Genomic DNA, 22801 nt, shown 5'->3' with positions numbered 1-22801 from the left:
GTGTTTTGCTCTGAGAGATGGTCCTATAGCACAGTTCCCCTTTGCTCTAGGAAGCAAGCTACTCCGCTTCAGCGCTGGCCAGCCTCACAATCCGTTCTCACCAAGGCCGATGGCCCTCCCTCTGGGCTCCTGCAGGGCCACATCTGTCTCTGTTCACACACCTTCCCCTCGCCGCTTAGAGACATGGGCTGGCATGGGGGGGAGCAGGGGTGAGAAATAAACTTTCAGCCCTAGAGGAAGAGCCCAAGAGAAGAGCAATGCCCTGACCTGGAGTCCCTGCTATGCGCCTGGCACCCATACTGATTACATCAACCACTGTGATTTTTTAAAAGATGTACTAATTTGAAATGTATAATGCATACGGGGAGTGTATGAAATATCTACAATTTAAAAGTAAGGAAAAATGCACGCCTGTGTGCCCACCACCTAGTGAAGAAATACAACTTGGACACCACTTTGGAAGCCTGTCTGTGTCCACCCATTGCATCCTCCCTCCTTCCCCAGCCCAGGTATCATTCATCCCAACCTTTAGCTGTCCCCTGCTTCTTTTTAGTTTCACTGTCTGGGTGTGTAATCTCGCATACACTATTGCTTAGTTATCTGGGAAACCAGGCTGTATAGAAAATGGCTCCTAGGACCCCACACCACTGTAAGATGCAGGATCCCCAAAGACTCTGCTCTCAGTCCGGCTTCCATTTCCTGTGGGTTTATAAAGGGCCTTTCTGAAGACACTGCGACAGGATTCACAGAGCTGGAACATTTGCAGTGAGGACCACATTCCAGATGACCAACAGGGACATGCTTATGGGGGGATGGGCCAATTTGGACTGTCCCCTTCTAAGCCCACCAAGAGCTACCTGTAGCTCTCAGGAGTGGGATCAGGGCAAAACATGTATGTGGGGTAAAACGGGTGACCTCTGATTCTAGGCACCAGGAGATGGAGATAAGAGCAGGAACGCGGGAACACATGGGGAAGGCAGGCACCGGTGAGAATCTAGGCCAGGCTCACCTGACCATTCTGTCCTGAGGCTTCAAAACATGCAATGATGGCAATGACAGCATTTGATCTGTCTCTGGAGTCACTTTGCATGAGGTCATTCTCCCTCCACCACCCTCCTGGGGGATTCCTTTACCTCCTCTCCCCCATACATCCCATACTGGGAACCTGTGCTTCCAGCTGAGACGCAGTAACAGACCACACATCCCATACTGGGAACCTGCGCTTCCAGCTGAGACGCAGTAACAGACCATGCATCCCATACTGGGAACCTGCGCTTCCAGCTGAGACGCAGTAACAGACCATGCATCCCATACTGGGAACCTGCGCTTCCAGCTGAGACGCAGTAACAGACCATGCATCCCATACTGGGAACCTGCGCTTCCAGCTGAGACGCAGTAACAGACCATGCATCCCATACTGGGAACCTGCGCTTCCAGCTGAGACGCAGTAACAGACCATGCATCCCATACTGGGAACCTGCGCTTCCAGCTGAGACGCAGTAACAGACCATGCATCCCATACTGGGAACCTGCGCTTCCAGCTGAGACGCAGTAACAGACTGACTTTACCCTTTTGCCTGAAACAACTCAGCAGCTGGAAAAAACTAAATGAAACGATGGCTCTGAAAATACTGGAGAAGCAGCAAAGGACAGCAGCAGATAACCTTGATTCCGGACACCTGAAATCTTCTCTGGACCAACACAAGATACAATTTAAATGTAAATTAGGGTAGGCCCAGGGGCCCATGCCTGTAATCCAGCACTTTGGGGGACCAAGACAGGAGGGTTGCTTGAGCCCAGGAGTTGGAGAACAGCCTGGAAAACATAGGGAGACCTAACTTCTGCAACAAATTTCAAAAATTAGCTGGGCGTGGTGACACGCATCTGTAGTCCCAGTTACATGGGAGGCGGAGGCGGGAGGATCGCTTTAGCCCAGGAGGTCGAGGCTGCAGTGAGCCATAATCGTGCCACTCTACTCCAGCCTGCATGACAGAGACCCTATCCCCCCCACCCCACGCAAAAAAAAAAAAAAAAAAAAAGAAATGAATTAACATTCCTTTCTCCCAAGATGCCCAGGCTCTCTTCACCCTCTTCGTCATTGTTCCTCCAGTTGGAAATTTCTCCCGCCCCAGGCAAAATCCCGCCCACCCTTGGAGGCCTCTTCAGATCATTCTTGCCTGATGAGCTCCCCTTGTCCCTTCTCTGAGCCCAAAGGGGCCCAGCTGCCGTCTGTCTCCCTCCTTCCCCTTGTTTCCCGCGCTACCGCCAGGGCACTTCCCAACTCACTGGCCAAAAGCCCCCAACGAGCGGACTACGCTAACTTTGGTTCCGGATTTCCTAGAGTGTAGTGAGTTGGAGAAAAGCGCGCGAAGCCCTGCCTTGCAGCAAGCGCGAGAGCAGGCTCTCTGGACGCGCGCTGGGGCGGGGATCCGGGACGTGGGGGGACGCCTGCGCGGCCCTGCGTTCCCAGGACAACCTGGCCTGCGCTCACCCGCGGCCAGGCGCTCCGCGGAGGGCAGAAGCGGGCTGGGCCAGGCTCCTCAGCACCAGGCCGGGGCCGCAGTCCTAACCCAGCTACGGCACCGGGCACGCAAGAGTCGGCGTCAGTGCGCGTGAAGCCGGAGCATTATCAGGCTCAGCCAGACAGCCTGGTTCCTGGGCTTTCCGCTCTTTTTGCGGGGCAGAGGGGGAAAGAGGCCTCGAGTAGTTCGGACTCCCGGCTCCGGGATCTGAGTGAGGCCTCGTCTCCGCTCCAGCCCGGCCACCCTCATTCAACAATTGTATCCCCAGCCCGGGTCAGCAGCCTCTGTCCGCGGCGTGGTTGCCTGGGAAACGCATGCGCCTGCGCATGCGCAGGGCTTCCTGGGCTCTGGAGTCCGCCGGCGGCCTCGCCGCGGCCGACCGCGCACGGAGCAACTACAATTCCCAGGAGACCGCGCGGTGGGCGGGGAGGGGGTAGTGGGCGGGGCATCGACTGGCTGGGTCTCTCTGCGCAGCGCCAGTCGCAGAGAAAGATGGCGTCGCGGAGGCTAGGGTCGTTTCTGCGCGGGCTCCCGGCGCTGGTACTGCTGCTGCTGGTCTTGGTTGGGCCCTGGCCCGCGGCGAGCCACGGAGGCAAGTACTCGCGGGAGAAGAACCAGCCCGAGCCGCCCCCGAAACGCGAGTCCGGGGAGGAGTTCCGCATGGAGAAGCTGAACCACCTGTGGGAGAAGGCTCAGCGGGTGAGTGCGACCCGGGGGCGGCGGCCGTGGTTGGGGGCAGTGGAGCGGGGCCCGGGGGTCGGAGGCGGGGGGGTCGCAGCCGGGGCACCTGTGCCCCACGCGCCCTGTACTTGGCACAGCCTCCCCCAAGTGTCAAGTGGGGCGCCCCGACCCCTTCTGCAGCAGGAAAGGTACCCGTGCCGGCGGCGACGCCGTGTGGAGCAGGTTGCGGCCGGCACCCCCGAGAGTCAGTGTCGCCCTCCCCACCCTGGGCGGCCTGCTGACCGGAGCGTAGGGGCAGAACCAGGCTAGATCACAGGTCTCCTGCCTCCCGAGCCTTTGCCGCTTCCCTCAACCGTATCTCCCTATGTGGGGAAACAAGAAAAATCTTGTTTCCCCACATAGGGAGATAATGTTGGGTAGACAGACGTGTCCAGGGAGAGAAGGAATCCCAGGAGCAAGCCTGTGCTTGTTCATTTGAGCGAGAAATGAGGAGATGGGATCGGTTTAGAGCACATAAAACGCGACCTTAGGAATGCTGAAAGTCAGTCTTAACAGGGCGCTTACCTGACCACCTTCGTTTGAGAGATGAAGGTACGGAGGCCCGAGGGGAAAGGGCACCCCCAAGGTGGCTCGGCCAGTGGGGCCCCCTGGGACAACAGCTTCCTAATTGGTGCGTGACCCTAGGCCAGCTGCTCTCTTCGTGAAGATACGGTTGCTTCATTTGTTAGATGTTCCTGAAATGGGTGTTTTCGAACCATGCCCACCATCTGGGCGTCAGTATCTCACCTCAAATGCAGGAGTCAGATTAGATCTCTGTCTCAGTATTCCAGTTCTAAGCATTCCTGAGTCTTTGAGAGGAAAAGTAAATGATTTGTAGAATAAGAAGGAACTTTTGGAATGAAAAGGGAGGAAAGAAACAGATGGGGGAGGGACAGACGGTTATAAGACTGCTTGGGGATGGGGATTGACGCCTGGGCATCAGCTCCACAGGCCCTTTCTGAGCTGCTCCTGGGACCAGCAGTCAAGCCCCACGCGTAATGTTCAGCCTGCGGAGGTGGGAGAATGCTCTGGGCTGGAGCGGCAGGGCGGCTTCTTGGAGGAAGGGATTCTGGAGGAGCTGGGGACGGGGCTGGGTTTGGATGTGATGATGGCCTCCCAGCAGCAGGGAACAGATGTGACCAGGAGCAGCTGGGGTGCAGCGCTGCCTCCCTGTGCCCGCTGCACTGGGCATCTGTTGAGTGGGTGGAGTCCCCCCTCCCCATGAGGAATGGGGAGCCCGAAAGAGACTCCCTGACCCCCTGACCGATTGGAGGTGGCGCAAAGGAAGTGTACTGGGGCCCAGGAACCCCAGCGGCTCCCTTTGCTTTTGGGTGCTGGCCCAAGTCTTCCACCTGCCCTGTAGGGCCGCCCTGGTGCACCCCACCTTACCTGCAGCCACCTCCAGCTGGTCCTCAGTGTTTGTCAGCCCAGGGCGCCTGCAGTGATACGCCTGCCCTCGGGCTGCCCATGCACCGTCCCTGTGCCCCTAGTCCCCCGGTGCTGGGTGCTCGCCTGACTGGTTTCAGTTTTGGGTCTGGTCTTGTCTCCTGAACCTCCCCTGAGGTTCACTGGGCACCGTGGTAGGGCAAGCTGCTCACCTCCACTTTGGACTGAGCCTTGGACTAGATGGTCTTTCTGGTCCCTTTAAGTCCTGAAGTTCTAGTTGCGTGGACAAGTCTTTTTTGCTGAACAGAATGTGAAGTTCTTTGAGGGTGAGGGTGTTTTGGGGGGATTTTGTGTGTCTTCCCCTCTTGCAGAGAGCCTGGTCCTCTGGCAGGCAGGCCTGCAGAGCCCGTTCGTCTTGATCTTCCTTCCAGGTAATGGAAGCTTGGAGGGCGGCGGTGCTGCGAGGGTATTGTATCCCGGAGCCAAGCGTGCAGGCGTCAGACCCGTCCTGGTCTTTTTGAGGTTATCAGTGGCGGTGACGCATGGCGGGTGGTCTTCATGCTGTGGCTCTTGCTGCTGAGCGTGCTAGGGCCTAGGGTGGTCAGGAGGCAGGAGGAGCCACAGTCAGTTCGAACGTAGGGGCAGAGAATTGTTTGTGCAGTCACTCCAGTTGGCTTCTTACCCCACCTGACTTGCCACTCTAGGTGGGTATCAGACGGAGACGGGGTCTTGAGTCGCCACCTGGAAGATAACTGAGGCGAGGGCTGCTTTTTCAGAGAAGCACGTCCCGCCTGGCTCTGCAGCCGCTGCTCTCGGCCTCCTGTGACCTGCGCTCAGCAGCCAGGACGGTCTTGTCCTTTCTTTGGTTTGCTTCGTGAAAACATCGCATCCCTGTTTTCTGCATGTAAAGCTGTGTCCTGGCATACAGGATTGCTTCATGTGTCAGTAGGCGTAGGGTAAAGGGAGCGTCTCAGGAAACCTTTGCCTTTGATGGGCTTGGGCTGTGAGACCTGCCTTGAGGCACAGATAGTGGTGGGTGCCTCCCAGAAGATGCCGAGACCCGCTTTCATCCGGTGAGACCTGGCCAGGAGGTTGCTGCTTCATCCTCTCCAGCGCCCGTGAACTCTCCTGGTTCCTCTTTCACAGGCGGGCTCCGCTGTGTTGCAAGACTCCTAAGCAGAGGCTGTCCCTGGAGCTTTGGCGGTCGGAGTCGGAGGGCGTGCAGAGCCCTTGGGCTTGCAGATGCCTTCGGGGGATTCTGCCTCTTCGGAGCTCTGTGTGTTGTGTTGATGCTGAGGAGTAAACTCCAGGGTCCGCATGGTCCAGCTGCGGTGCACTCAGGGACACACTCGTGTACCTCTTGGCCTGGGCTGCATGGTGCTGTGAGCTTGGAGTCTTTGGCCGTACGTAGGTCCTTAGTTGTTTTTTTTTTGTTTGTTGTTTTTTTTTTTTTTTTTTGACAGAGTCTTGCTCTGTCGCCCAGGCTGGGGTGCAGTGGCTCAATCTCGGCTCACTGCAACCTCCACCTCCCAGGTTCACGCCATTCTCGTGCTTCCGCCTCCTGAGTAGCTGGGACTACAGGCATGAGCCACCATGCCCGGCTGATTTTTATATTTTTAGTAGAGATGGGGTTTCACCATGTTGGCCAGGCTGGTCTCGAACTCCTGGGCTCAAGTGATCCTCCCGCTTCTGCCTCCTGAAGTGCTGGGATTACAGGCATGATCCCAGGAGTCACTGCACCCGGGCAGTCCTTAGTTCTGGCATGAATGGTGACTGCGATGAGAGTGTGTGAAGAATCTTGTTCACAGAGGTCTGATGAGTGGAAACTGAGGTCTGCAGAGAAGAGTCCTCAGAGCCCCACCCCATCTCTCAAGCGTCCTCCCTGGCCTGAGAAGGGCCTCTGAGGATGGGCCAGCTGGCGGCCTCCACGGGCACCTAGGACTCACCAGACCAATGCATGACCTCACAGCAGCTCAAGGCGGGTACGGTTGTCCACGGAGCTCAAGTGAAGGAGCTGGGACACGATGGCTAGGCCTGGACAGTGCACTGCCACCTGCCGTGGTGAGACAGGTGCAGCATGCCTTGGTCGCCTGCTCCTCAGGGTGGACCTGCCCCTCAGGGTGGGTGCCTTGCAGTCTGGTGTGGGCACTCAGGTGAACGCTGGGAGGATGGCACATGCCTTCTGAAGAGGTGGTCCATTGATGGTCCTGGTTGCATTGGAACCTGCCCAGCCTGAACTGTGCTATATGTGCAGATTGACACCAGTGGCTTAGTTGTGAACCCTGGCCTGGGTTTCCTGGGGCATCAAATAGCAGTAGCAGGTTGCTGGAAAGTTCCGGAATGCTCTGCTGGCACGCAGGTTGTGCTGTGTGGGGGAGGGCCGCTGCTGAGGTCCCGAGCAGTGCTGGGCCCTTGGGTCTGGTCAGGAGGACCTGGTCGGCTCTGCTTGTGTCTGAGGACACAGGTCCAGTGTCGTTTGTTCAGCTGAGCTGGCTTTCTTCCCTGCATGCGTTCCCTGGTTGTTGATGATTTGCCTCACTGCTTCATGTTTGACAGGTTCTTTTCTGCATTTGGTTTCCACAAGGTAGTTCTAACTTGATGCATTAACATTTAACTTGAGAGAGGTGAAGGAATCCAGACGTGGGGTCTGGGGCTCTGCACATGACCTGCTGGTCTTCCTCTGCACAGAGCCAGGGCTGCTTTCTGTGGCAGTCACCAGGCTGGCCCCTTCTGCGCTGAGCACTGTCAGCCGCATATCAAGGGAAAGGGAGCTGGCTTTTGGGAGACATGCGGTGTGAAATTTAGACCCCCTGTTGCCTGAGAGTTGGGGAATCAGAAGGAGAAAATGACTTTCCCCTGTGGGTTGCAGATTTTACAGCGCACAGAGCACCTGCCCTTGATTCTCTAGCATCCTGGGGAGGCAGACAGGAGTCCAGTGAGGACCGCAGGTTACCGGGATTGGCGCCTGGCTGTGAGCCTGCCAGGATGGGCCCAGGGCTTCAGCAGCCCGGGGTCTTCAGCTCCGCTTTCCAGTGGGCAGCCCACGGGCAGTCATGGGATACCTGCGTCCTCTCCCCTGCAACCAAAGAGGGCAGACCCGGGCCCCCTCAGGGCCAGCACACACACGAGAGCATGGGCCAGGATTGCCCACCCCAGGGTGCTGCTTCTGGCTTGGAGCATCGCTGTGGGCCTCGCATCTCGGGCCCTCCCGGGCAGTGCAGCGCGGTAGGTAAGATGCCTACGGGGTAGCAGCAGCCACGGGTAAGCAGAGATAAAAGCAGACCCGTTCCTCCAGAAGTTTGGGTCACAAACAAGATAGGCAGGTGTGGGCTCCCCCTCCTCCTGAGGCGCAGACTGCCCCTTCTCAGAATTCAGCATCACTCAAGTGCCTCTTTGTCCCAGGTCCTCCTGCTGGGGACACTCAGATCAGACTTCAGGCCTCCTAGGGCCTTCCAGTGGACACTGCAGACGAATGTCCGGGGCACAGAGGGGCATGGGGTGGAGCTCTGGGGAGAAGGGGCTGGGTGAATGGAGCTGGCTGGGGAAGAGGCACGCAGGTAGGGATGTGTCGGAGGTCGCCAGGGAAAGGGTTTTCAGGTCGGGACAGTCCTGGAAAGCAGCCCCTGTAGAGATGGGGGCGCAGGGCATCTACCAGGAGGGCCCAGACAAAAGCCTGCCTGGGACCACCGACCAAGGGTTAGAGAACCTTCTAGAGAACTAGAAGCTTTTCTCTGCCCTAGGCCCTGCCATTCATTTTGTGCCTACTGTTTGCTCTTTTTTTTACCATTCGGGGACTTGGCTCAGTGGTCTGGATTTGTCTCTAAGTAAATTTTAAACTCCTGGAGGGTGGGGCCTGTGTGGCTAGGGCAGCCGCGGAGTCAGGCTGGGCTTCTGAGAGGAGAGAGGGTGGAGCTGACAGTCCCAGCACCCAGCTGGCAACAGGGCCTGTGGTTAGGGGTCTCCTTCCTCCTAGGCCCAACACAGACTGAGCTGCAGGGAGCAGGATGGGCTCAGTCTAGATACGGGCAGAGCGAGGCGAGGAGGTTCCGGAGTGTGGGGTGTGGGGTGTGCCAAACACCCAGAATTGGCTTCATGCGAGTCTTGAAAGAAACGTGTGCCCCTGTGCAGTGCAGGCCTGAGGGCCGGGCCTCCTGAGGCTTCGGGCTGCAAGGTGGTGTGGGCTGCAGGACACTGGGAAGGCAGCCGGCTCACGACACTTCCTGGGGATGTTCACTGTTTTGTATAAACTTTGTTGAACACACATACTTTGGATACTAGCTTCTGTTGTATTTATGTTAGAAAATAGCTAATGAGGTATAGATTAAAGGTTAATATTTCAAACCCCTGAGGGAAAACAGACCGTGTTGAAACACGCATGATCAGAGACAGGCATTGGGTGATGGGCCTCTGGAGCTCAGAAGCCAGGGCTGGGGTTCCCTCCTAGAACCACGGGCAGCTCGTGGGGACCAGCCCCAGGGGAATGTGAGAATGCAGGTGCCCAGAGAAGGGAACCCTCCTGAGAGCTGAGAGGTTTGGGGATCTGCACTGCACAGTGCCGAGCACTTCCTTTGCTGCGGGACTCCACAGAGCTTTTAATGTGCTGGTGTCATGACAGGCATGTGGCCTAGCCTCCCCAGACAACACCCTGTCTCCCTGAACCCTGATGCCACCTCATGACACGTTCTGGTTCACACAGCTGGGCTACTCTGCTCTGCACAGAAGAGGCTTTTCTTCCCTGAAGGGCTCACCGGGCCAGCCCTGAGGCCAGCGTTGATGAGAGCTGGCCGGTGGGTTTCGTTCTGCTGCTTGCCTCGGCCGCCTGGTATTCTGGCCCAGTCATTCTGACATGGGGACACTCTTGGCCTAAATCCTGTCTTTACAACCAAAAAGCAGTGTGCCCAGCGGTCACCTCACTTCCTTCCTTCCCTCACCCAGGGTCCCAGAGCTGGGAGGGAGGGGTGGGATGAAGGAAGCGTGGCCTGCCCTGCGGAGGGGTGTGAGGGTGGGGTGGGGAAGATCCTCAGCCCCAGTGCGGCAGCTCGTTCCAGGGCCCTGCCTGTGTGGTCTATGCCAGCAGGTAAGTGAGAGGGTGACAGATTCCTGCTCCAGAAGGATCTGGGGCTGTGTAAGAACCATCACAGCAAGACAGTTCCGATCATGGAACACTTGAGAGGTGGCGACGAAGGATCTTTGGGAAATGAAGACGGGGCAAATCTGAGATGACAGTGATGTTTTAAAAAGAGCTTCTGGGTGTCTGTGTCCTTGCAGTGGTGTCTGCAGTGGAATGGTAATGCAGTGGTATGTTCTTCCTGCCCTGTTTATCCAGGTGCCCGATGACTGTCCCCAGGTGCTAGGGTGGGAAGGGTGGGGTGTCCTCTTACAGCCGGCCAGGAATGGGCAGCCGCCGCTGGTGGGCAGCCCCCGATGGACTTGGGGTTTCCAGATCACGTATACAGACGGGCCTAGAGACTGATGTCCATGCCGTGTTCTTGTCAAAACCTGTGGGGTTTGAATCCTGCTGACAGTGACCCTGACTCCACCTCCTCCTGTTCTCCCAGAACCTCCCGGTGGCCAGCCTCCTCCGAGGTCAGTTTCCAGCTGTGTCCTGGTCCATCCTGCTTGTGGCTCACAGTCCCCTCCCCTTCATTCGCAGCTACATCTTCCTCCCGTGAGGCTGGCCGAGCTCCACGCTGATCTGAAGATACAGGAGAGGGACGAACTTGCCTGGAAGAAACTAAAGCTTGACGGTTTGGACAAAGATGGGGAGAAGGAAGCGAGACTCATACGCAACCTCAATGGTCCGTTTGTTTCTTTCCTAATGCAGGTCGAGTATCCGTCTTCCTAAATGCTTGAGTGTGGCAGTGTTTTGGATGTCAGTTTTTGTTTTTGGATTTGGGAATATTTGCATTATGCTTAATCTGGATATCCAAAATGAGCCTTTCTCCTGAGCATCCCGAGTGCCCAGAAAGCTTAGGATTTGGGTTGGGGGGCTCACCCTCGTGAGGGAGGTGGCCACTGGCCTCAGTGGTTGCGGGGAGGCTCACCCTCATGAGGATGGTGGTCGCTCGCCTCAGTGCTGTGGGCTACACCTCTGACTCCTTGGCTCTTGGCCAAACGTCCCATTGGGTGCAGCCTACGGGGAGCCCCTCTGAGCACAGATGTGCCCTTGGCCATGGTCTCTGCTCCTTTGCTGTCACAAGTGCCATTGGCACACCGGAGGGAAGACCAGGGCAGGGGCACTGGGCGCAGGAAGGGGCCAGAGGACAGCAGGAGGCTCTGTCTCCCAGAGGAGGAAGGAGGTCTGCCCTGGCATCTTGAAGTTTGGGGACATATTCCAGATGTTGTCAGAATAGCTTTCTAAGAGTCAGAACGGACACTTAGTTGTGATGCAGTTAGTGAGCCCCTTGTCCCTGTAGTGTTCAAGAAGAAGCAGGACAGTCACCTGCTTGGTACCAGCGTACAGAAGGCAGGTATGTCCTCAGAGCCAGGAGGGTTTTAAATGACAGAGTTGCGACTGTTCCTTTTGGACCCCTCTCCTCCGTCATTCTCCTTCACCACAGGCCCGTCGGCAGGGCACTGGCAGACAGGACGCACACCAGGTGGGCTTGGGGCTGCTCCAGGGAGTCGCGTGCTCAGCCGCCTGCTGTCAGCTACGTGCAGCAGCCACAGGAGCTGTTGCGCCTCAACCCAACTGCTACCCCTGGGCCTGACCCCAAGGCACCCTTTTCCCAGTCCCCTCCCTGGCTGCTCTCTGTGTGACCTGGACCCCCCCCCACCTCCATTTCCTCCTCCTGTCTCACGGGACAGTGGCTGTGAACCAAGTGGGACACTCCACTGAGGGTGGGTGGCTGCCATCACACTGAGGGTAGCCCCAGAGCCCTGGCCGTGTCTGGAGCCTGCTGTGGCCCTGCTTTCCCACGCACTGGTGGCCCCAGGCATTGCAGCGCCCGGGTTGTCTCTGGTAAGGAGAGGAGGTGTCTATGGAGTTCCTTTGTTAGGCCTGATGCTCTAACACCTACTCCTCAAAACTCTGTCATCCCGTTTGACAGGCTCAGAGAGGGTAATTTGTCTGGAGTTGCAGAGCCAAGTCGTGCAGCAAAGATTTGGAGCCAGGGTTTTCTGACTCCTGAGCAGGTGGTCTGTTCCCAGCCACCCCTCTTCTCCCATCAGCAGACATCAGCAGACATGTCATGTGACTGCGCCTGGGTTAAAGGCAGAGGGCTGGCTTCATTTTTGCTGGTTTATGCCACCATGTTCGAGAGTCTAGGTGGGATATCATCCCAGACATGGCGGCAGGGACTGCCTGGGGAACAGAGACATGGCTGAAACAATTCGGGATGGTTGCATCCCCACCAGTGTGTCTAGAGGGCCATTCCCAAGGGCCGGGAAAGAGCCTGTCCTGGAGGTGCCTCGCAGGGAGAAGGGACTGGCTATGCAGCAGGGCAGCATTCGGGGCCTGGAGGAGACGGAGGAGCTTGCAGGGGGCACAGAAGTGGGCCAAGGACCTGCTCCCTCCTGCGGGCCAGCCGGTGTCCTTGCAGGGTGTCCAGGTCTGTGGCCCAAGTGGAGCTGTCTTGTTTTCTGCCATTGCCGAGTGACCTGGCAGAAGACTTAGTGGGACTCTAGGAGCCTGTGTCCCAGAAGCAGACCGTGCCCACACTCAGGAGAGAAGCTCGTCCTGGCCAGCTGCCCGCCATCTTCTGGGTGTGGCCCCTGAATCCCCAAGGTCCCCCGTGCCATTATCAAGGCTGATACCACACCTGGGGGACCAGCCATAGCCAGGTGTGCCTGGGCAGCACACCTTGTAGGCTTGCCCTTGGCACTGCCCATGCTGAGGTCCGCCCTGAGACAGACAGGCCACGCTCTGCTCTGCTCTGCTCTGGGGTTCACGGCTGTCCTCACCCCCACCGTGCCCCCAGGGCCACTTCACTCCCCAGGCAGGGAGTGTGGCGCGGTGGCTGTCCTCCACACACCGGGAGTGTGGGGCCGTGTTCGTCCTCCCCAGGAGCTCTAAGGGCTGGATGCTCCTGAGGCCCCTCCAGCTTCAGTGTTCTGTGACTCCATTCCATGCAGAACCCAGCACCTCCAGAATCCAGAACTTTTTCCATAGTCCCTGCTGCTGATCACAGCCTTGGGCACTCTGCCTTTTGGTGGGGTCTGACCAGCCACTTTGGGCTCTGGCTGAGAGCTTTTGGCTCCAACTAGGAAGGCGTGGGCCAGGCTAGCCTCAGAGCCCCAGGACGTGGCCCACTCTTGCTGTCTTCCTCTCGGGCTCGGGGTGCATAGCCCGGGGGTGTGACCTCAGCGCTACTGAGCAGTGGCTGGACTCGGGGGGCTGGGCAGTACGGCCTTCACAGGCAGGCCCAGCACCAGCTTCTAAGGCCAGGAGACATCCAGGCCACTTTTGTAAAAATGTTGTGTATTTATGCATGTATTTATTTCATTTATTTTCTCTTCCCCCACAGCCAGTATTATTTATTGAATTGTTTGTTTATTTTAAAAGACGGGGTCTCCCTTTGCTGCCCCGGCTGGTCTTGAACTCCTGGGTTCAGACGGCCCTCCTGCCTTGGCCCCCCAAAGTGCTGGGATCACAGGCATGAGCCACCACACCCGGCCTGAAATAGTTACTTCACGTATGAATTCCCTGCCGTGGAAGACAGGCCCAGCATGTCGAGCTTTGAAGCGTGCCTTTGTAGGACCGTGCCCAGCACCAGCGGCTCTTGGCTGCTGCCAGGGGAGGCGGCTTTCCTCAGGGACAAGACCACAGGCCGGTTTTTCATGCTTAGAGGATAGAGCACAAGGAGCACATGCTGTGCGTGGCCTTGAGGCCCCCATGGCCCAGGCTTCTGGACGGAATGAGACAGGAGGGATCTGAGCTCGGCCAGGGTGGTGGTGATGAGAAAGGAGGCCTGAGGCTTCTGGCATGTCCCTGGGGCAGGGACACTCCCCAGGACTGGCGGTGACAGAGGACGGACCTTTGGGAGAGGTGTGGGGGTGGGACCTGCTGAGCCCGGGGCGTGTAGAGGCCCTGCTGGGAGTGATTCTGTCCAGTAGGGTCACGGGTGAAGGCCCAGAGGAGGCGCTGGGGTCCAGGAGTCACCACCTGGGTGAAGAGGTCCTCGGAGTGAGGGGAAGTGTGAGGCGAAGGGAGGCTCCATGCTCAGCGTCTTGGGAGACGCCCACACGGGGCCCTCAGCCCGGAGGGGAAGGCAGGACCCCATTCTGTGGGAGGTGGGGGCCCTGGGATAATTCCCCGGTCCCCAGGAAAGGGCGGGCAGGCAAGCCCACCAGCAGCTAAGGAGGCAGGCGGGTTTGTATTGGCCCCAGATTCCAGGAGACCTAGTAGAGGGCCTGTGGCACAGCGCCACAGCGCAGGGCTTGGAAGTGGGCACTGGGGCCTCGGGAGAGCCACTGCCTGTGGAGGCCAAGACCAGCCCCGGGCTCTGCTCTTATGTCCCAGGTGCCAGACTCGTCCACAGTTGAGTCCTGTCAGCACCAGGGCCTGCTTTGAGCGCCTGCGTTCATATCGTGTTTGTGGCAGTGTGTGGTGACAGACACAGCCCACAGATGCTGAGTACCCCTTGGGGAAGTGGGGCTGGGGGAGCACTGTGTGGGCAGATCCTAGAGGGCTCCCCGAGTGACTGGGCCACAGCACACTGCAGACTCATTACTCCTCCTGGCTGCTACCGTAACTTTTTGTTAGAAGCTGCTGACCCTGACGTTTCTCCTTTAGAAACTGTTTTTCCTTCCAATAAAAAGAAGATGTGGGCTGTTAGGAAGCCCCATCACCCTGCACACTCTGCAGGTGGCCTCTGCCCTGTGGGCCTTAGAGTTTTTGCCGTATGGCAACAGGTGAGGCTGCAAATTTTGTGTTTGAAAATCTGTGCAACTGGTTTGCAAAGATGGGCCAATCGGTTACCACTCTTACAGCCCGGCCCACCAGCCGCTTCCGACAGCTGCGTCTCAAGGGGACACAGCTTGATGGAGGACTCCAGCCAGTGTGTCCCTGGTAGGAAAGAGGGAGGTCCTGGGGGCGTCCCGTGAGTCGCCGGACCCATTTCTAAGCGCTGGAAGACCACAGCCCCACGCTTGTGTACATGCTTGTTCTTACCATATTTCCAGTGGTCATCCAGGGAACTGGTGAAAGGAAACTCCTGGAAAATGAGAGGCAAATCTGTCTCACCGACTGTGACAACCCAGATATGTTGGCTGTTGACTGTTTTTCACAGGAAACCATATCAAATAGAACCTCCCCTCTCTCCTAGTTATCTTGGCCAAGTATGGTCTGGACGGGAAGAAGGACGCTCGGCAGGTGACCAGCAACTCCCTTAGTGGCACCCAGGAAGATGGGCTGGATGATCCCAGGCTGGAAAAGCTGTGGCACAAGGTACTCCTCGACTATTTCCATACGTGCTGTGCAGAGTTGGTGCCGTTGAGTTGAGTGTTGAGGCAGGGGCCTGTGAGGGAGTAGTCTCTGCTCTGCGTGGGAGCCGGGGTTTGGTGAAGTCTCCGGAAGACAGTGGCTCCCTAAGGAAACCATTCCGCTGTCTTTCTGTGAATATTTTCAGCTTTCCTGTTTAGAAAATGCCTTGCTCTTTGAGTAAAGGAGCACTGTTTGGCCTGCAGCTATCAGACCTTCAGCTCTGGTCATGTGTGGTTACGGGATCATGACATAGTGCAGGCTGAGTTCTTTGCTCTGTGTCCGATTTTTAATGTAGTGAGTGGTGCTCTGAACATGCTTCTGTGATTAGAAGAGTGTCCTCACATGTGGGGCTGGGCTTTCACCCTGTGCCTGGGAAGGGTGTGGGGTGTTGGTGCGGGGCCAGGCACTGGGACCCAGCAGGGCTGGTGGGCTGTGGTGGGGTGTTCACCTGCTTCAGCTACCCCATTTCCAGCGGCTGCTGCTCCAGAACAGTTTCTCTGGATTACACTGATTTGGGGCCAACAACTGGACTTCTTGTACCAGCCCAGTCGCAGCTCATTGTCCTTGGCCAGGAAAGATGGAGTCAGTAGAAGGGGCAGAGAGGGAGAGAGGGTCCTATGCGGCCTCCCTGGATATGTGTGATCCACGTCACCCCGTAGCCGGGAGGCAGGTAGGATGACAATGAACAGGCTGGCAGAGGTCTCCCTAGGAAGATGGCCTTGCTGTCCTTACCACCCACAGCTGGGAGAGCCAGGCAAGTCTGGGGCCACTGGGATGCTGCCCTGTTCCCCTCCTTGGGATCTTCCGCGCTCCACCCCAGCCAGCTCAGTAGCCATCCCCCATTGAGCCTGGACATGTCCAGGAGAAGGGTGGTTGCCTGCTGGCAGCTCTTCTCCGGTTTGTTTTTTGTTTTCCTGCCCTACCCAGCCTAATAGAGGCTCAGGAGGGTCGTGAGGCCAAGAACCGGGCCCGACACTCACGTAGGCAAGGGCCTGCCTGGCCATGAGGAGTAGTCGGCTGAAGAGCGGCCCCAGCCACACGAGCCCACGGCGGGTTTCACTCCAGGCCTTGTTTCCCTCTTAGGCAAAGACCTCTGGGAAATTCTCCAGCGAAGAACTGGACAAGCTCTGGCGGGAGTTCCTGCATCACAAAGAGAAAGTTCACGAGTACAATGTCCTGCTGGAGACCCTGAGCAGGACCGAAGGTGCCCCCTGCCCCCACCCCATCCTGCCCCCTGCCCCTCCTGCACCTGGGGCTCGCTGTGCTCAGTGGGCAGCCTCGGCCCCCCCCCGGGACACGGCAGGGGCGGGGAGGCGGCACCGGACGCCCTCTCCCAGGGTTCTACCGGACTTGTGAGTCGGGAGGTTGCTGTGCGGGCGGGGCTGGCTCTAAGAGTCACCCGCCTGCATTGGATGAACCAAGTCTCACGGGCGCCTGCCCCCACCACGGGCACAGCTGCCGCCTTTGCCAGACCTGTGCTTCGCTGATGGTCCTTCATTCTGGATTCGTGACCCCCTCAAATGTGTGCCTTTCCCACCCTACAAAGTTGGAGTAAAATGGAGGGTGACCCAGCTGACCAGTCAGCCCTCTGGACCCGGTGCCCCAGCCGTCACCTCAGGCTCCGCTTGGTGCATGTGTCCCGGCGTCTCACCTGTCTCACCTAGAAAGGAAGCTGTGCCAACGGTCGTTTCTGCGGCACTGCAAGACCGCGGAATGGGGACATTTTTGGCCAGAAATGAGAGCGAGTTTGAACTCCCCAGCAGTGGGCATTCTATACAGTGCTCCAGGCGGGCAGGGCGAGGACTCCCAGCCTCATGGTGTCCTGCCTTCGGTTTTACAGAAATCCACGAGAACATCATCAGCCCCTTGGACCTGAGCGACATCAAGGGCAACGTCCTGCACAGCAGACACGCGGAGCTGAAGGAGAAGCTGCGCAGCATCAACCAGGGCCTGGAGCGCCTGCGCAGGGTCAGCCGCCAGGGCTACAGCACTGAGGCCGGTGAGTGCCTGCCTGGGACTCTCGGTTCCTGAGGGTGGGGCTGTCTCTGGTTGTGTTTTGGGGACAAGCGGGCAGGTGCTTAGAGCGATGGGCACCTGGGCCTGTGGACACAGCCAAGACCCTTGGCGCGCTGTCTACCCAGCAGTGGTCACAGGCCTCGCTCCCAGGAGCTGCTCCATGAAGGTCACTTGCCGTCCCCGGCCTTGTTCCTGGAGACTGGCAGAGAGCAGTGGCGGCGGCGGGCCTGGGAGCAACCCCTCCCAGCGTCTCCCCAGCCTCAGCAGCACAGCCCCTCCATTGCTGTTAGTCAAGAACAGAGACCGCTTGTCAGGCACAGCTCTGTCTCCATGTCATTCCACCCACACTGTCTGTCAGTCCCTCTCAGCCCGGCAGGGGCAGGACGCCCACTGAGGCCACAGAGCTTGTGGCTCCACCTCAGTGGCTCGGTCTTGGTCTCACTCCACTGCAGGCACTTAGTGGCCAGGCTCGGCACTGCTGCTGCTTGCCCAGGACCCAGGACAGAGCCTTGTGCGGGGTTTACCAGAAGCCTGCCGGCTTCCCTCACACAGCTTCTGATTCTATACCTCATCCTCCACGTGCACACCGAGTGCCAGCTGTGTGCCAGGCCGTGCTGTAGGCTCGAGGAGGCAGCAGCCGCCAGGAGATGGCATCTGTGCCCTCATGGTGATAGACAGCAGGGCTGGTCTCTGTCCCCGGTGCCAGGCAGAGCCACCGCCTGCTCTCCAGGATGGGACCTGCAAGGTCTGGCCAGAAGCAGCCTCAAGCACAGTAGTCGAATGTGTCCACGTGGGCCCAGGGCCCCTCGGTTGGCTCTGCGGCTGTCACCTGTGTGCCCTTGGGCAAGACCCCTCACTACCCACCCCCAAACCCAGGCTCCCTTAGCCTGACCTGGTGCTGGTGACTCTGTCAGCCGTAGGCTTTTGGCCATAGTGGTGAGGGCTGGACCACCTGAGCAGGAAGGGGTCAGCAGAGGAGGGAGCAGGAGCCACTGTTGTGGGGCTCCCTGGGCAGGCGGCTCTGGACTGCTCGCTCCTGGATGGAGAGAGGTGACGGCCCCGGCATCTCTCACTACGTCCCTTCGTGAGCACCAGGGTCCGGGAGCCCACTCAGTTTGTTTGGCTCTTCCTAGGAGCCCGAAGGGAAGCGGCCTGTGCTTGCCTCTGGACCTAGCTAAACTTGCACACCCTCCACCCAAGGTCCTGAGCAGCCTGTGCACAGAGGCCATGTCCACCCTCTGCCACCTGCTTCAGAGGTGCTTCCCAGGCTCTGATGGAGGCAGGTGTTTCTGGACACAAAGGAGAAGCAGTTGCTTGGCCGAGGGGACAGGGAAGCCACATTTCAGCGAGGTTGTGTGAGCTACCGAGCAGATGCCCTCCCTGCCCTGTGAGATTTTCAGTGCACGCATGCATGTTTCACACACACGCAGGTCACGCCTGCACACCCTCATAGGCTCCATGCACACTGAGCGCGGTTCCCGCGGGGCTGGCTGGGTTGTGCACCCCAGGCGCCGCTGAGGCCGCTCTCGCTCCTCCCCTGCAGAGTTCGAGGAGCCCAGGGTGATTGACCTGTGGGACCTGGCGCAGTCCGCCAACCTCACCAACAAGGAGCTGGAGGCGCTCCGGGTAAGGAAACGCAGCCTCTCTCCTTTCGAGCTCTCTCATGTGGTGAAGATCCTCTTGCAGTTTCTTCCTTAACCACTCAGCGAACCTGCTCGCGTTTTCCTTCTCATCTGCGCGCGACCTCGTGTCTCAGGGGCGAGGCCAGGCTTTGGAAGGAGGGGCTTTGGAAGGAGGGGCTTTGGAAGGAGGGGCTTTGGTTCCTTTGTCAGTGTTCACCTCTGAGGTGGCCTTGGTGCGGGTCCTGTGGATGGTCAGCAATTGGGCAGGACCCAGCCACAGTCTTGGGGGAGGGGACCAAGGACTACTGGGATCATTTGGGGATGTCACCGCTTCCTGAGATGGAGGCCCAGGGAGGGAAGGAGACCACCTCAGGTGGCAGGGGGCTCCTGGGGCGTGTGGCGTGCCAGATCATTCTGAGGGTGGAGAAATCAGCTCGGTGAGCACCCAGCAGGGCTCTGAGGAGTGGAGTCCAGCAGGGGGTCCCTGGGTGGGCAGTCCCAGGCACAGTATCAGGCCATGAGTTCACCCAAGGTCCCCAGCTGGTGTCTGTCGTGAGTGAGGTGGGCGTGGTCCTGCCCTCATAGGGCTTGGGACTTTCCTGGCCCCAGGAAGGGCCTTCAGCACCTCCGCCAGAAAGGGGTCAGGAGCTTTCCTCCGGGGCTAGGGCACCTTAGCTGGGCACAGGCATAGGCATGGGGCTTGGCAGGTGGGGCCACATGGAGGGCCCTGGGTCTGGCGTGTGGGATCAAGGCAGGGCAGGGCGCCTACAGGAGCAGGGACAGAGCTACAGCCCAGCAGAACTGGAGCCCAGGCAGGCTGGGGACAGGGTGCAGAGGCAGCCACCACAGAAGCACAACCCCTGGACATGGAGTCCGGCCAGGAACGAGCTGGAGGCCCCCCGGATTCGGGAGGGGTGCCATTTGCAGAGAGAGGGAAGGGGTCGGCTTAGGACTGCCGAGGAGGCGCAGGCTGGGACCTGCTGCTGGCTGGTGTGATGGCCTCCCAGCTGCCGCCTCATTGTCCATGTCACCGCGAGGCCTGTCCCACCCCGGGTACGGCGCTGTCCCTTGGCGTCCTTGCAGTTCACCCGCGACCACAAGATGGCATGGCGAGCACAGGGAGGGAACAGTCACCTGTGGAAACCTTGTTCCAGGAGGAGCTCAAGCACTTTGAAGCCAAAATCGAGAAGCACAACCACTACCAGAAACAACTGGAGATCGCACACGAGAAGCTGAGGCACGCAGAGAGCGTGGGTGACGGCGAGCGTGTGAGCCGCAGCCGTGAGAAGCATGCCCTGCTGGAGGGGCGGACCAAGGAGCTGGGCTACACGGTGCGCGCGGGTTCGGGGACTAGGGAGGCCACAGTTCCCCTGCAGAAAAGATGGGGCCGCCCATGTGCAGCTCAGGGTCTCCCGTAGGCAGGATGTGGGCCCCACGCCATTGTCTTCCCTGTCCGAGTTGAACCCCAGAGCCACAGTATGTGGGGCACTGCAGGCCACAGCAGCCGTGCTAGAGAGCTCCGTGGGCTTCTAGTGCAGTCCCCCGACCCTCAGGTGTGAGCGCAGGCCCTGGCAGCCTCGTCCTCTCCTGTGACCAGGATGGGGCATAACCTGGATGCCCACAGCCAGCCCACAAGTCAGGGTACTTTCCAGCCCTCGAGACAAGCCAGCCGTCTTCCCCACAGCCCCGGGATGTGAGGAGAGGAGGGGGCAGATCCCAGGAGAAGCCGAAGCCAGCAGCACGGCCTTGCCACAGAGGCACAGAAAACCCTGGAACCTCATGCCAGTTCTTTCTGGAGGGAGCTGGGGTTCAGGAGCCCCATCTGTGCCTTTTAAACTTTGAGCTGCAGGCATGTGTTACCGATTCCAAAATAGGAAAGGCCTAAAAAATAAACCAAGGCAGAAGTTCTGATAGAAGACGGTGGTGTGGGTCTGCCTGGCAGAACGTGCAGGAGAGCAGCCTGCGGCCCCCACCCGTGGACAGAAGCTCAGGTCCAGGGTGAGCACCACCATGTGGGGGTTTGCAGGGCGCTCCCCCGAGATGCGGGGATGGAATGCTAGCGTGCGCCTAGTTTCACCTGACCATGGCAAAGCTCGGTGTTGGTTAGGAAAGCCGTGTGGCGCTGCCTGAGGCACCCACACCGTTGGGGCAGAGGTCAGAGGGCAGCTGAGAGGAGGGACTTTTGGCGAGTTATTCACCCTGAGCCACGGGTTCCTATGTGGAGAGGGAGGTGGCGCCCATGAGCAGGGTTTTGTGAGAATCGGGAGAGCTACAGTGACCCTGGCCCGGGCTGGGCTGACACAGCACCTGCTGCCACGGGGGTGGTATCTGTGGGGATGCTCTGGGCCATTGTGATGTGAGGAGCTGGAGGTCTCTCTTCTTCCCTCCCAGGTAGCCCTGAGGAGGAAGGCATCTTTCCCACAGCCCTGTCCCAGTCTCTCTGGTCATTGCTTTTAAAAACAACACCGTGGGGCTGGGCTGGGCAGTGGCTCACACCTATAATCCCAGCACTTTGGGAGGCCGAGGTGGGTGGATCATCTGAGCTTAGGAGTTCAAGACCAGCCTGGGCAACATGGTGGACCCCCATCTTTACCAACAACACAAAAAATTAGCCGGGCGTGGTGGTGGGCACCTGTCGTCCTAACTACATGGGAGGCTGAGATGGGAGGATCACTTGAGCCTGGGAGGCAGAGATTTCAGTGAGCCGAGATCATGCCACTGTACTCCAGCCTGGGTGACAGAGCGAGACCCTATCCATATTAAATAAATAACACTGTGGGCTGATCACAGAGACCCTGAGCTTTCGCTCTTAGCATTCTTTGGTGGGATTTCCTAGTTAGGGCTGAGCTGCTCTTGTGATTTGAGCATTTCTGGACGGGCGTGGAATTGGAAAGTCAGACGCACAGGGCTTGTGCCTTTTCCTTTTGGATCACACGTCTCCTGACGTGAGGCTGAGCTCACAGAGGCAGCTCGAGGTGCGCCCTCCCCAGCTGATGAGTGGTTTCTGTGCGCAGGTGAAGAAGCATCTCCAGGACCTGTCCAGCAGGATCTCCAGAGCTCGGCACAACGAACTCTGAAGGCGTCGGGGAGCCGGCCCGGCAGGGGGGAGGCCGGCGTGAAGGACCTGGGCTCTTGGCCATGGCATTTCCGTGGACGGCCTGCCGTGAGGGTGGCTGGGGCTGGCACAGGTGTCGCGGCAGGAAGGATTGTTTCTGGTGACTGGAGCTGCTGTGGTCACAACACAGGACTTGGTGGTGGCTGCGTCTGGGTCTGAGATGGGGCCGGCTCTGACGGAGGGGTCGGCTTCCACTCAGCGTCAGCGTGGCAGCCACCACCCCAGTGAGGACCTCGAGGTCCAGCTGCTTTCGGGTCTGACAGTCTTCTTCTGAAACAACACGATATACATAAAAAAACTTACACATCTGCCACTGGAAATACTGTGTACAAAGTCCTTTAAAAATATAGTGCAGTATTTAAACCACATGCTTGTCCGCTGGTCACTAAGTGTCCTGGTGGCTCGGGCCGGAGCCAGTGCTTGTGAAGGGATCGCGTCATAGCCAGCTTCCCCTCTGGGCCCCACGGGCCTTTGCAGCCAGACTCCTTTTCCCGTGAGACGGCCCGGCCTGATCGAAAGCCAAGAGCGCTTGAGTGGAGTTTGGGGGAAGATGGCAGAGAGAGGAGCGTGTGGTTCCGTGGACAGTCAGAGACTGTGGCCTGGGGGCAGTGTCTTTCAACTCTCACCTCTGCAGCTCAGGGGCCTGGGGAGACCCCAGCGAACCTGCAGGGCCTCCACGTCCCTAAGTGTGCTGTGTAAATGCCCCATCTCACAGGGGTAGGGACAGCCACGGAGGCCTTCCCCTGACCCTAGCTGAGAGGCCGGCCATTGCTCCTGTCTGGGTCCCAGCACGGTTCCCATGTTTGAGCCTGGAAGAGGCTCCATCCGGCGTATTGTGTTTTGGCTGCAGCTGTGTCTTGGCTTGACTGTTGAGATCTGCCAAACACGAACATCCGCTTAGTGGTCATTTCTAAGAAAGGTCAAGGCTAGAGGCAGCATATCAGGAGTTGGCGCATCAGGGTGGGAGGGGCACCAGGGTGCGGCATGTGAGTTCCTG

The 22801-nt window shown here is 58.6% G+C and overlaps 1 protein-coding gene across 1 annotated transcript; it reads left to right on the top strand.

Annotated features, from left to right (window-relative positions):
• Positions 1-2874: 2874 nt before the first annotated feature.
• Positions 2875-22170, top strand: LRPAP1 (LDL receptor related protein associated protein 1). Its single transcript, XM_033213591.1, has 8 exons — positions 2875-3221; positions 10282-10426; positions 14894-15015; positions 16135-16255; positions 16892-17050; positions 18611-18693; positions 19844-20020; positions 21704-22170. Exons 1-8 carry the CDS (start codon positions 3015-3017, stop codon positions 21764-21766), a joined length of 1077 nt encoding a protein of 358 aa, XP_033069482.1. The 5' UTR covers positions 2875-3014; the 3' UTR covers positions 21767-22170.
• Positions 22171-22801: the final 631 nt, after the last annotated feature.

Source organism: Trachypithecus francoisi, unplaced genomic scaffold (assembly GCF_009764315.1).
Source record: "Trachypithecus francoisi isolate TF-2019V2 unplaced genomic scaffold, Tfra_2.0 Lachesis_group1, whole genome shotgun sequence".
Lineage (NCBI taxonomy): Eukaryota > Metazoa > Chordata > Mammalia > Primates > Cercopithecidae > Trachypithecus > Trachypithecus francoisi.
Note: the sequence above shows the minus strand (reverse complement) of the source record. Positions and strands in the feature narration are given on the sequence as shown.

Coding starts and splice junctions, on each gene's coding strand:
- LRPAP1 (XM_033213591.1), top strand. CDS start 3,015: ATGGCGTCGCGGAGGCTAGGGTCGTTTCTGCGCGGGCTCCCGGCGCTG. Junction 15,016..16,134: donor TGGAAAAGCTGTGGCACAAG/GTACTCCTCGAC, acceptor TTTCCCTCTTAG/GCAAAGACCTCTGGGAAATT. Junction 20,021..21,703: donor CCAAGGAGCTGGGCTACACG/GTGCGCGCGGGT, acceptor TTCTGTGCGCAG/GTGAAGAAGCATCTCCAGGA.